At 38.3% G+C, this 12,040-nt stretch overlaps 3 protein-coding genes across 4 annotated transcripts; 1 reads left to right on the forward strand and 2 right to left on the reverse strand.

Annotated features, from left to right (window-relative positions):
- Window positions 1-217: 217 nt before the first annotated feature.
- Window positions 218-3,331, forward strand: ANNAT8 (annexin 8). Its single transcript, XM_023675125.2, has 5 exons — window positions 218-514; window positions 610-828; window positions 1,507-1,719; window positions 1,813-1,902; window positions 2,644-3,331. Exons 1-5 carry the CDS (start codon window positions 356-358, stop codon window positions 2,863-2,865), a joined length of 903 nt encoding a protein of 300 aa, XP_023530893.2. The 5' UTR covers window positions 218-355; the 3' UTR covers window positions 2,866-3,331.
- A 25-nt stretch (window positions 3,332-3,356) lies between these two features.
- Window positions 3,357-8,063, reverse strand: LOC111793298 (putative magnesium transporter NIPA6). 2 transcript variants are annotated; one of them, XM_087123452.1, is made up of 11 exons: window positions 7,907-8,063; window positions 7,357-7,806; window positions 7,194-7,250; window positions 6,857-6,947; window positions 6,591-6,751; window positions 6,377-6,504; window positions 6,147-6,203; window positions 5,852-5,989; window positions 4,211-4,303; window positions 3,981-4,101; window positions 3,357-3,896 (listed from the first exon to the last, which is right to left on the reverse strand). In XM_087123452.1, exons 2-11 carry the CDS (start codon window positions 7,484-7,486, stop codon window positions 3,766-3,768), a joined length of 1,107 nt encoding a protein of 368 aa, XP_086979578.1. In that variant the 5' UTR covers window positions 7,487-7,806; window positions 7,907-8,063; the 3' UTR covers window positions 3,357-3,765. The 2 variants fall into 2 exon arrangements, with proteins under 2 accessions (XP_086979578.1, XP_023530894.2); XM_023675126.2 differs by lacking the exon at window positions 6,147-6,203 and having other exon boundaries at window positions 7,907-8,058.
- Window positions 8,064-9,442: 1,379 nt separating this feature from the next.
- On the reverse strand, window positions 9,443-10,992 carry LOC111793092 (F-box protein At4g18380-like). Its single transcript, XM_023674823.2, has one exon. The coding sequence runs from the start codon at window positions 10,840-10,842 to the stop codon at window positions 9,685-9,687; it is 1,158 nt and encodes a 385-aa protein (XP_023530591.1). The 5' UTR covers window positions 10,843-10,992; the 3' UTR covers window positions 9,443-9,684.
- Window positions 10,993-12,040: the final 1,048 nt, after the last annotated feature.

Below are 12,040 nucleotides of genomic sequence, written 5' to 3' on the forward strand. Positions count from 1 at the left end.
AATGGACTGTTAAAAACATAAAAACAGCTACCGTTAAGCTCTTCTGGCCATTACAAAAGTGGCTGAAGTTGAGTATAACTTTCATCAACAAAGTTCTTCAAAACAAAATAAAGAAGAAAAAACTCGATCAAATGGCCACTCTTATTGCTCCCAAGTACTTCTCTCCTGTTGAAGATGCTGAGAATATCAAGAACTCTTGTTTAGGTATCTCTAATCTCTTCATATTTCATATGGGTTTTGAAAAAAACAACACTTCTTGAAAGAAAATTGGTCAAAACTTCCTCTAAAAGCACTTGAATTTGTTTGAAAGGCTTGCCAAAAGTGTTCATTGATGGGTTAGAGATTTGTATATATTATGTTCATTGAAGGTTGGGGAACAGATGAGAAGGCCATAATCTCCATTTTAGGCCACAGAAATGCAACTCAAAGGAAGCTTATAAGGTTGGCTTATGAAGAAATCTATAATGAGGATCTCATTCATCAACTCAACTCTGAGCTTTCTGGAGATTTTGAGGTATGTTTGTCTATATATATATATATGCTTTTGTTGTGCTAAAGCTTTTGTAATGAATTTTGATGGATGAGTTTGAATATGTTATGGTACGGTAGAGCGCTATATCTCAATGGACGCTTGATCCTGCTGATCGAGATGCTGTTTTGGCAAACAATGCATTGAAAGCGTCGACACCTGATTATCGTGTTATCGTCGAAATAGCATGTGTTCAATCTGCAGAAGATCTCTTGGCGGTAAAACGAGCTTATCGGTTTCGATTCAAACATTCCCTTGAGGAAGATGTTGCCTCTTCCACAACTGGGGATATCAGGAAAGTACGTCTTTAATTAAGCAAGTCGAGTTCTAAGTTGTGTAATATTTTCCTACCAAAAGTAGCTTATGAGATTACTAAATCAGGTTGTATCCGCCCAGGCCCACTACTAGCAGTTATTGTTTCCACACCCTTATAAAAGATGTTTCGTTCTCCTCCCCAACCGATCCGGGAAAGGTTTTCACACCTTTATAAAAACTGTTTTATTCTCCTCCCCAACCGATGTGGGATCTCATAATCCACCCCCCTTCAGGGCCCAGCGTCCTTACTAGCACACCGCTCTTGTCTACCCCCTTCATTCCTTTCTCCAATCAATGTGGGACCCTCACCAAATCCACCCCTTTCAGGGCCTAGCGTCCTTACTAGCACACCGCCTCGTGTCTACCCCCTTCAGGGAACAACCTCCTCGCTGGCACATTGCCCGATGTCTGACTCATACCATTTGTAATAGCCCAAGCCCACTTCTAGAAGATATTGTTCTCTTTGGGCTTTCCTTTCGGGCTTTCCCTCAAGGTTTTTAAAACACGTCTAGGGAAAGATTTCCACACCCTTATAAAGGGTGTTTCATTCTCCTCCCCAACCGATGTGGGATCTTACAATGAGCTAAATTTTAAACGAACAAAAGGGTAGCTAGAAGAATCCTTGACGATCAACCTTTAAGACAAAAAAATTGTGATTGCAGCTTCTTGTGGCAATAGTGAGTGCCTACAGATATGAAGGCGATGAGATTGATGAAAACACTGCCATTTTCGAAGCAAACATTCTTCATGATGCAGTAAAAGGCAAAGCATTCAACCATGAAGAGATTATCAGAGTCTTTAGCACAAGAAGTAAGCCACAGCTCATTGCAACTCTCAATCGCTATAGAGATATCCATGCCACATCCATTACCAAGGTAAGAACAATATTACACTAAAATGGGTGAAATTCTATGTTTCATTATATGATTCTCACTATAATCCATGTGGGTTTTGACATTAAACTTCAGGGTTTGATGGGAGACTCAGCTGATGAGTATCTTGCTGCATTAAGAACTGTTATCAGATGCATTAGAGATCCAAAAAAGTACTATGCAAAGGTACATATTATCATCAATCAAATTAACGCATTTACAAAGTAACCAAATTTAATTATTAGAAGTTGTAACTGTCCAAGCCCACTTACTCTTTGGAGAGGGGAATGAAGCATTCTTTGAAAGGGTGTGAAAATGTCTTCCTAGTAGACACGTTTTAAAACCTTGAGGGGAAGCCCAAAGTGGACAATATCTGCTAGCGGTGGGCTTGGACTGTTATGTATGGTATCAGAGCCAGGCACCGAATGGTGTGATAGCGAGGATGCTGGGCCCCCAAGGGGGTGGATTGTGGGATCTCACATTGGTTGGAGAGGAGAATGAAGCATTCCTTATAAGGGTGTGAAAACCTCTTCCAAGTAGACGCGTTTTAAAACCTTGAGGGGAAGACCAAAGAGGACAATATTTGCTAGCGGTGGGCTTGGGCTGTTACAAATGGTATCAGAGCCAGGCACCGAACGGTTTGCCAGCGAGGATGCTTGCCACCAAGAGGATGGATTGTGAGATCCTATATTGGTTGGAGAGGGGAACAAAGCATTCCTTATAAGGGTGTGGAAACCTCTCCCTAGCATATATGTTTTAAAACCGTGAGGCTGACGACGATATTATAGACCAAAGCGAACAATATTTGCTAGTGGAGGATTTGAGTTGTTACAAAAGCTGATCGTAATGACGTCGATAATGTATGTTCGTCTTTCTTACATTGACACCTTGATTTGACGAAACTAAAACTCGACCTACCATTTTTAGGTTCTGCGAAATGCGATGAACGCAGTCGGGATTGACCGAGATGCTCTTAGCAGAGTGATTGTGACAAGAGCAGAGAAAGATTTGAAGGAGATTATGGAACTGTATTTGAAGAGAAACAATATATCTCTTGAGGAAGCTGTGAACAAAGACATAGGAGGAGACTACAAAGCATTTATTCTAGCACTTTTGGGCAGTGATGAACCTATGGACCTTAAGGATTAAGCTCTAAAATAGTTTCATTCATTTTTTTTTTTCTCTACTTTTAGAATAAGTTTGATCAAACAACATAGGACTATGGATGAATTCTATGGTTATAATGGAAATTATTAATAAAAATTAAGTAGTACCGACTTCTAAGTCCTTTTTGTTTTTTTAGCTCAACAATATTTAGGGTCGAAGAATTTATTTTACTATTATAACATAATTTGTTAGGCTCTTCATTCCCTTTTTCCCATCATTGTATCTTCTAGTGGTTGAAGGCTAACTCCCTCGTATAAAGATTTCTAATATCTCTAATAACTTTGACGACAGGAAAGGTCTTATGGACTCGAATGCATCTTTGTTCTTGTATGAATACAAAAATGTGGACCTAATTGCAAGAGCAGAGCTCGTTCAATCATAACGGTTAAATTGAAATGATGTTATGATATAACGCCTAAACTAGGTTGCATGCCAAGGTTTGACAGGATAAACATTGATTGAACCCATCAGAGTTCTTTTGAACAGTACTTCCCAATGGAAGTTTGGATCCCTTAATTTATGCACTTAAAAGAATTTCCTATGTACAGAAGAATTGAATTTCTGTGCCAAATGTATATCCCATATGAAGCAGAGAAGACAGCAAAGCACAAAATATGAAGCTACACAAGGAACAATTTCTATGTTGGTCCTTCACCTTTTGGAAACTCAAGCTTCCTGTGTCTGAAACACAAATGTGTCTTCTGTGAGGACCCCCTGTCATGTGGAACAAGCTTCCTATGGATATCTCTACGACGTTTCAAACTAAGCAACGAAATTTCGACGTCCGTTCGGGCCTCGACAACCAGCTGACTGGTTTTTGATCATTTACAGGCACTCCATAATGTTGCTTTAAGAAGATATGTGTATCAGATGGAAGAAGAACTAGTATGATTCTTGTATTCTCAAGCATATTTCGTCCGAAGGCACGTCTTCATGATCACTATATTTCACTAGTTCGCCATTTCCGCTGCAAAGTCGTGTCGATAACGAAGGGGAACCCGGGGAATGATTGCCTGCATATGTATTTGTAACACCAAGATTTTGCATCAACAGATTTAAATATCATTTTATGATGCAACATTAAGATCTTCACACACCTCTAAAGGATGAGCTTCTTTCAAAATCTTTGGTTAGTTGCAGTAAGATGGTACCAGACAGCACAACAACAAAGCCACATATTTCAGATATGATTGTTCCTCCACTTTGGCCATCCCAATCCTGAAGTAAAAGATGTATTTTTCTAAGTATTAATATATTAAGCTTATGTCTGAACGACTCGAGATACTATTCTTACACCATCTTACACACACAACTAGATTTTTCATACCTTGAACATTATGACACTTGCAAGGATTGTCAGTGTTGAAAACATAACGTAGTATATCGGCGAGACAATTGCAGTGTTGAATGTGTCGAGTGCCTGAAAAACACAAATAAGAGGCGTTTATTGATGTTTCGTAGATCGATTGTAAACCAACTTGATATCAACCATAATTGCAAACTGCCCGTTCTTGATGAACTTCAGATGAGAAAATATAGAATTTTATGTGCAAAGAATGAGCTTTTTTTGTTAGTTTCTACTCGCTTCTGATCCCATAAAACTACCCTCTAAGCCTACAACATCTGAGGTTGGAAAATATTAACATTTCAGCGTGAACTGAAGGGTTTGGAAGTGGCCATAGGTCTCCTCCACTAGCTTTGCTGTTGTTATTAACAAGAGTTCATGAGTAGATTATGACTTCCAGAGGCATTCATCAAAGGGTTCCCTTGTCTACCTTTCTTTGTTCATTGCTAACTGATTTCTTTCAGTTGCTTTCTTATGCATACGCTCTATTTTTGCTGGTTATAAAGTTGGTAGAGATGGAATTCATATCTACCATCTACGGTTTTCTTCTGACGTGATACTCCTATTTCCTTGGTAGGAGACCTATAATGTGAGATCCCACATCGGTTGGAGAGCGAAACAAAATATTCTTTATAAGAGTGTGGAAACCTCTCCCTAACAAACGTGTTTTAAAACCTTGAGGAGAAGCCCAGAAGAAAGTCCAAAAAGGATAATATATGCTAGCGGTGGGCTTGGACTGTTACAAATGGTATCAAAACTAGACATTAGGCGTTGTGCCAGCGAGGACGTTGGGTCCCCAAGGGGGGTGGATTGTGAGATCCCACATCGGTTGGAGAGTGGAACGAAGCATTCCTTATAAGGGTGTGGAAATCTCTCCCTAACAGACGAGCTTTAAAACCTCAAGAGGAAGCCCATAAAAGAAAGCCCAAAAAAGACAATATATGCTAGCGGTGGGCTTGGACTGTTACAAATGGCATCAAAGCTAGACATCAGGCGGTGTGCCAGCAAGAACGTTGGGTTCCCAAGGGGGGTGGATTGTGAGATCCCACATCGGTTGGAGAGTGAAACGAAGCATTCCTTATAAGGGTGTGGAAACCTCTCCCAAACCGACGCGCTTTAAAACCTCGAGGGGAAACCCATAAGAGAAAGTCCAAAGAGGACGATATCTACTAGCAGTGGGCTTGGGCTGTTACAAATGGTATCAGAGCCAGACACTAGGCAATGTGCCAACGAGGAGACTAAGCCCCGAAGGGGGGTGGACACGAGGCGGTGTGCCAGCAAGAATGCTGGGCCCCGAAGGGGGTTGGATTGGGGAGTCCCACATCAATTGGAGAAGAGAACTAGTGTCAGCGAGGACATTGGGCCCCGAAGGGGAGGTGGGTTCTAAGATCCCACATCATTCTTTGTAAGGGTGTGGAAACCTCTCCCTAGCAAACGCGTTTTAAAAACCTTAAGGGAAAGTCCGAAAGGGAAAGCCCAAAGAGAACAATATCTACTAGCGGTGGGCTTCAGTTGTTCCACACTTTCTTCATTTTGTGAGATAGAAAACTCAAACATGAACTTTCAAAGTTAAGCAACCACATGCCAATCTAAGAACAATAAAAGAGTAGTAGAATTGACAACCTTGTTGAGATAATTCATTTGAATAATGACGCAAGTTACAACCACCAACATGAAAAACCACGTCTCAGGGTATATTAATTGGTTCTTCCCCTCAAAGGTCAATTTCAACGATGTCCCAAGGGCTTTAACACTCATCACCTGCAAATATTCAGGATGGAAGTCAATCACACACAAAATCAATTAACAAATGAGAATGCAAACCTTTTATCCTTTCAACATAGTTTTGGAAAATCATGTGTAGGGAAGCTTGTAAAACAAATAGTAACTAGTTGTAATAAGGCAATTTAAATTAGACCATTGATTTTCGACGCCAACGTAAGCATAGCTCCGTGGATAAGGCATCTACTCCTTCCTACTAAAAAAACGACCATTGAGCTATGCGTTTTGCACATAAGATGCAATAAGTTGTTTGCAAGATCAGTTGCAATTCATGCCACGCTATCAAACAGTTAAACGCGGTAGTTTGGAACAATGAAATGCATCATAATTCAACTAAACTCGACGCTCTGGTGAGACGAGACGTACCGAGAGGGAACCCATGAGCGAACAAATTCCGGTAAACACCAACACGTTGGTATGGCCACATCGCGGGGAAAAATAGATGGCAAGAATAAAAACCAATACAATCACAGAGCCCATATATAACAAGAAGGCTGAAAAACAAAATAGTATTAATCAGCAATGAAGCTCACGTACGACAAGGTAACGAACGAAACGAGTCATGAGCTAGACGTTTAACCTGGCTGTGTTGCCATATTCCATATTTCCTGTACAGAAGTAATAGGACGCTCACTTGGAGCATGAACAACTATAATGACTGAGCCTGCTATACACATCACACACCCCAAAATTCCAAGCTTGTGCAGCCTCTCCTTCAAGATAAAATGGGCCAACACAGCACTAGAAAATCCCATTCAGAGGACATCAGAGAAAACTCTGATAGCAAACATGGAGATAACTTTTAAACATAATTGAGAAAGAGCAAGCATAGCAGACACGAAATACCTGACGATTATGCTTAACGCACCGAGCGGCGTCACGAGAACTGCAGGGGCAAATGCATAAGCAATGAAGTTGGCAGCCTCACCAACAATCACTGGATTACAAACAATATGAACATTGATCAAATATGGAATTCAAAAGGGGCAAATGAATCATGTCCAGCAGATTACTAGAACTTTGAAGCAAGAATCAGCCAAATTTAAGTTCATCCATGAACACGGTGCACAATTTCAACATAGTCAAGAATCAAGATAAGAAAACATGTAAGAATCCATGATTATATGAACAACTTAAATGCAAAACAATCGAAGCCCCTTGAGAGGAAGAAAGAATATCTTACTTATAATCATGCCTATCCACCATAGAGGCTCCAAGAGGTAAGTATAGCCACCAACACCTGCAAAACGAAGAACAAAAACAAGGCCATCTGAATCAAAACAAGCCCCAGAAGAATCAACAAAGAAAAAGCCTAAATCAAGTGCATTCAGAATGAAAATCTTCACCAGCTCTGACCCCAGATGCTGCTGCTGCTCTTCTAAGCCCCTTTTTCTTGATAATAAAGCTTGCCCCTATGAACCCACTTGAAAGCAAAGCCAAAATAACGCCATTCAGATTGTCTTCACCAAAACCCATCACGAGAATTCGATCCTTCTTGTTCTTGTTCTTCGTTTCATCATCCAATTAATGCCCCATTAGAACCGTATCTACGACCCAGAATAATACCATCATCATCATCTTCTTCTTCTTCTTCTTCTTCTTCTTCTTCTTCTTCTTCTTCTTCTTTCTCCAATGTAATCCGTTTTCCTTTTGGTTTTTGCTGCGAAATACGGTAGTCACATTGACGATGCTGATAATCAATCATCAGTACAGATAATTGCGTTTTGTCGCGTTGAGGATGGAAATTGCCCAATGGGATCCACGCCACGCCGCACGGGATTGACGGACAAGAAAAACTAGTGAATATTTTGTTAGAAAGTATTAAAATGTATTGGGTAAGTAAGTAAGGGAAGTCATAATATAATATAATAGAATCAAAGCCATACGATTAATTACCGTAAGGATCTTGACCTTCATCTTGAATATGAACAACTTTTGGTGGGGTTCTGAAATGAGAAGAATTCTTGGCCGACATCATCATCTATCAATTTTTGTGTGACCTAAACAAGCAAACTTTTTGTGTGTATTCATCGGTTGTGAGCATTGAACTGTTGACAGCGACGAGCCGTATGGAAGATGGAACAACTATTAGTGGCTTCAAATTCTTGTTCACAACTTTTGGTAGGATTAAGAATCATAAGCAATTAAATAAACCCAACTTAAAATTTTCATAAAACTAGAAACTCTACAATCACTACCCGTGAGAGTTTGTTTTTGATTTTCATTACTGAAAATGATTTTCGTAGCTGATTGAGTATGTTTATAATTGTAGAGACTTGACAAAATATGGAACTAGGAACAGTATCTTACTAGATGGAATGCACTTCTTCCCATATAAGGTAGGTAGATCAGTAGTTCGTTTAAATGTTGCTTCTGGAACTTGAAAGATATGGATCACTCTCTCACCAACTCTGAAGGACTTAGTTTATGATTAGATCATAAACAAATTGTTTATAAGATTATCAATGCTACTTACCATACATAACGTAATTGTAAGGGTAAAATGAACTTTTGATCTAGTTGTTACTAGAAAAGCTTATAACGCATCAGTTTGCTTGTAATAATTATATTCATGGACACAACTTATTTTACACTAAATTTATAGTGAGGTAAACTTATAATTAAGGAATGAAAATTGATTAATTAAAGAATCTAATTAATTAATTTTGTATCACTTGAACTTAGAGTAATACTAAAAGTTCGTTTAATTGATTTTCTTATAAAAAATATTCAAATATTAAATATAAAAGAGAAAAATACATTTCAATGAATTAAAATTTGAAAGAAACACGGTCAGGGCTTTCACACGTACCTTATCCGTAGTTAAGGTTCAGCTTTGTTTGGTGTTGCTTGATTCTAGACTAGACTTACCTCGTGAAAGAATTATCCTCAAGTTTACCTTGTTCAATCAGGTTCAGGAGAAGGAATCTTTCGTTTCGTTTTGACTTCCAGTTTTTGATAATTAATATTTCTCTTTCCTTTCAACACTTTAAGGTTCAGGAGCGACCCCTCCGAGACCGAGATCGAGTACAGATAGGGCTTTGAGTTACTTCTAGTCTCTTCCGCACCTGATTCTCAAATTCAGGAGGTAACCCAAAAAATCCCAGCTAGTTTGGGCGGGCACTTTTCATTCCGAAATTCAGAGTAATAAAATTTTTGCATTTATCATCCAAAATTAAACCCAAAGTTATTATTAAAACGTGACTTATACATCAAAGATACTTTCTTTAATTTAGATGATCCTAGAACATTGTCCGAACAATACTCTTAAACGAATGTGGGCTATGTTCGATTTGTCACTAGGTGAACTAAATATATATATATATATATATATAGAATGATGATAGTATAGTAGGTAGTTAAATTATATATAAAAATAAATTATGTATATAATTAGAAGGCTTATGATGAGAAAACATTTGGAGGTACATGTGAAAAAGGCAAAAACCCTCTCTATTTCCTAACACATCACCAAATGTCAGCAACATTTACAACAAATCGAATCCCTAAATCTTTGATCCAAACGAAAAAACAAAAGGTTAGATGCCCAAAACGAATCTAAACCACAAACCTAACAGATTAAATAAAAGGCTTACCAAAATTTACACCAATTCTCTACTCGACAGCCCTAGAAAGTGGGAACAAGAATTCGTGATCGATGATGTTCTTGATAATCAGAAAGAATTTACCTCCAAGGTGTAGTTTCTTTTCAACTTCATCAATTTTCTCGCAGCTTCACCGTATGCTCCATGTTTCTCTGTTTCTTCTGCGTCAAATTCATCTCCCATTTTATCTAATCCATCTAAAGCCATACCTGTAGAACTAGGTCTGATCACAACGAGAGTCGCCGCCGTCATCACGGAGCCGGACGCTGGTAGGTCCAGCACCGGCACATGCCACATCTTCATGTGCAGATCTGGTATTACAGTCCTTTCTACTGGAGATTGATTTGATGTGGAGGATTTCATCGAGTCTCTGAGTTCTTTCAGTTGTTTCTCCTCCATACAGAGTCTTCCTTGTTTTGTTGAATCGGTTATCACCACGCTCTGTAGCATCGGGAAATCGGCTACCATCTGTTTGACCAAATAATGTCTCATGGAAGCAGCGATTAGAGATGAAATCGTCCATACAATTCGTAGTTTAAGTTCTTCGTCTCCCAATTCCGTTTCCGAATCTGCTTCTACTACGCGTTCTTCTTCTGTTTCTTTGGCCTCTGAATCAGAATGAACAATCGATTTCCGCCGCAAAGACGACGCTCCAAGAACGACGCAACTCTTCAATTCAGCACCGAACTCGGCCTTCCACTTAAGCAAGGGACCACCGCCATGAATAGAGCCGATTTCATCGCCACAGCAAGGAAGTTCCATATGAACGAACTTAATTCCTCTAAATTCCTTCAACGCAACACTCGGCCAGTAGTACCAATCGCCAAATCCAGAACTCGGCGGCGAAGTACGAGTAATCACACGCCGAATAAAACGAAAAGGCGTAAACACAAACTTACGAACAAAAAACCTAATCAAGGAATTCGGCGGCGATCGACGACCGACTCTCGATTTCCGCTTCGAATCAAGTACAGGACGAGGAATCGCAAGAAAAACAGTGTCGGATTGCGAAATGAGAGAAGCAAATCGCTTAGAGACGGCAAGGCATCGAATAAGAGAACGAGCATCGATCAATTTGTTGAAGATGAGATGAAGAATCGCATCAGGAAGAAGATCAAAATAGTCTAAATCATCATCATCATCTTCTTCATCTTCTTCTTCTACAACTAGTTGTTGCTGTTCTTGACCTCGATTTCGTATTTCAAATTGATTCTTGATCGGATCCATGGACACAATGATCTTGGTTCCGGATCTTGATCGTGGCTGTTGTTGGTATGGATTTGAGGCAAAAACGAGTGAAGATTTAAGGCATTAATTCGACGGTTTGTAGAGAGAGAAAAAGAGACTCCGTGGTTTTTGAGTTGTTCGTTTGACCATAGATTTGTAAGAACAGAGAAAAGACGCATAACACTTCATATTTTGCTGACTCTGCAAAAGGTGCGACCATATCCCTTCCCCCTTTTATTTATTTTTTTTTTTTAAATAAAAAAATTAAATAGATAAGACTTTGTATTTATTTAATATTTTAATTAAAGTGTCGGTTAGAATATAATTCAAGTGGTTGATCCAAGCTCGAGTTCGTAACGATATATATTTTTCTAAAGGTTTTATTCTCTTTCGATAAAGTAAAGATGCATATTGCTTAATTTCTAAGGTCGATCATTTTTTTATTATTTTATTTTATTTATTAATATAACATTCAAATTTATATTTCATCTTTTTTTTTTCCATTAAAATTGAATTTTTGAAATAATATTTGAATTTCTCTTTCTAAAACTTATTTATTAAATTATAAATCGAGTAATTAAATTCCAATTTCATTTATTGGAAAAAAAAAGGCAAAATAATAATAATAATAATGTAACGTACATTTAATTAATAAATATTAAGGAATTAAAAAAAACACTAAAATTAAGAAATTAAGGAAGGGTTGACAAAGTCAAACGTAGGAAACTTCGAAGAAAAGGACAAAGCGTGGCGTATGCGGATTGGACATTCATGCATGTGTCTTATTCTTCCAAAGTTGACTTCTTTCTTTTTTTAACCTTTTTTTTAATACCACGTGGATTGTCCCTCTTATGATTACCATCTTACACAAACTATATATTAATTTTAAATAGTTATCCTAAATTGAAATATCGCTTTAAGCGTACACGGGTTGAGTTGGATTAGAAAGATCTCTTGGACTAATTCAAAATTTTGGATTTGCTAGATTGGTGACCCGAGTGATTCGAATAGAGTTTACAACCCTTTATTGAAAAACTTAGAATAAGGTCATGGGTCAATTATATTAACATTTTGGATTGGTTGGATCAGTGACCTGAATGATTCGAATAGAGTTTATAGCTATTTATTGCAAGACTTTAAATGAATTACAAGTCGTAGTGTGGATGGACAGTTTAGAGAATAAAAGTTATTGACCAAA

Source organism: Cucurbita pepo, chromosome 4 (assembly GCF_057944985.1).
Source record: "Cucurbita pepo subsp. pepo isolate OVF chromosome 4, ASM5794498v1, whole genome shotgun sequence".
NCBI classification, from domain to species: domain Eukaryota; kingdom Viridiplantae; phylum Streptophyta; class Magnoliopsida; order Cucurbitales; family Cucurbitaceae; genus Cucurbita; species Cucurbita pepo.

Bases quoted from the DNA above. Each gene is read 5' to 3' on its own strand.
- ANNAT8 (XM_023675125.2), top strand. From the start codon at position 356: ATGTTCATTGAAGGTTGGGGAACAGATGAGAAGGCCATAATCTCCATT. The intron at 829-1,506 runs GTACGTCTTTAA...TTGTGATTGCAG, and splicing joins CAACTGGGGATATCAGGAAA to CTTCTTGTGGCAATAGTGAG. The intron at 1,720-1,812 runs GTAAGAACAATA...ATTAAACTTCAG, and splicing joins ATGCCACATCCATTACCAAG to GGTTTGATGGGAGACTCAGC.
- LOC111793092 (XM_023674823.2), bottom strand. From the start codon at position 10,842: ATGGATCCGATCAAGAATCAATTTGAAATACGAAATCGAGGTCAAGAA.
- LOC111793298 (XM_087123452.1), bottom strand. From the start codon at position 7,486: ATGGGTTTTGGTGAAGACAATCTGAATGGCGTTATTTTGGCTTTGCTT. The intron at 7,251-7,356 runs GTGAAGATTTTC...TTCGTTTTGCAG, and splicing joins AGCATCTGGGGTCAGAGCTG to GTGTTGGTGGCTATACTTAC. The intron at 5,990-6,146 runs GTCTAATTTAAA...GAATATTTGCAG, and splicing joins GTTGGCGTCGAAAATCAATG to GTGATGAGTGTTAAAGCCCT.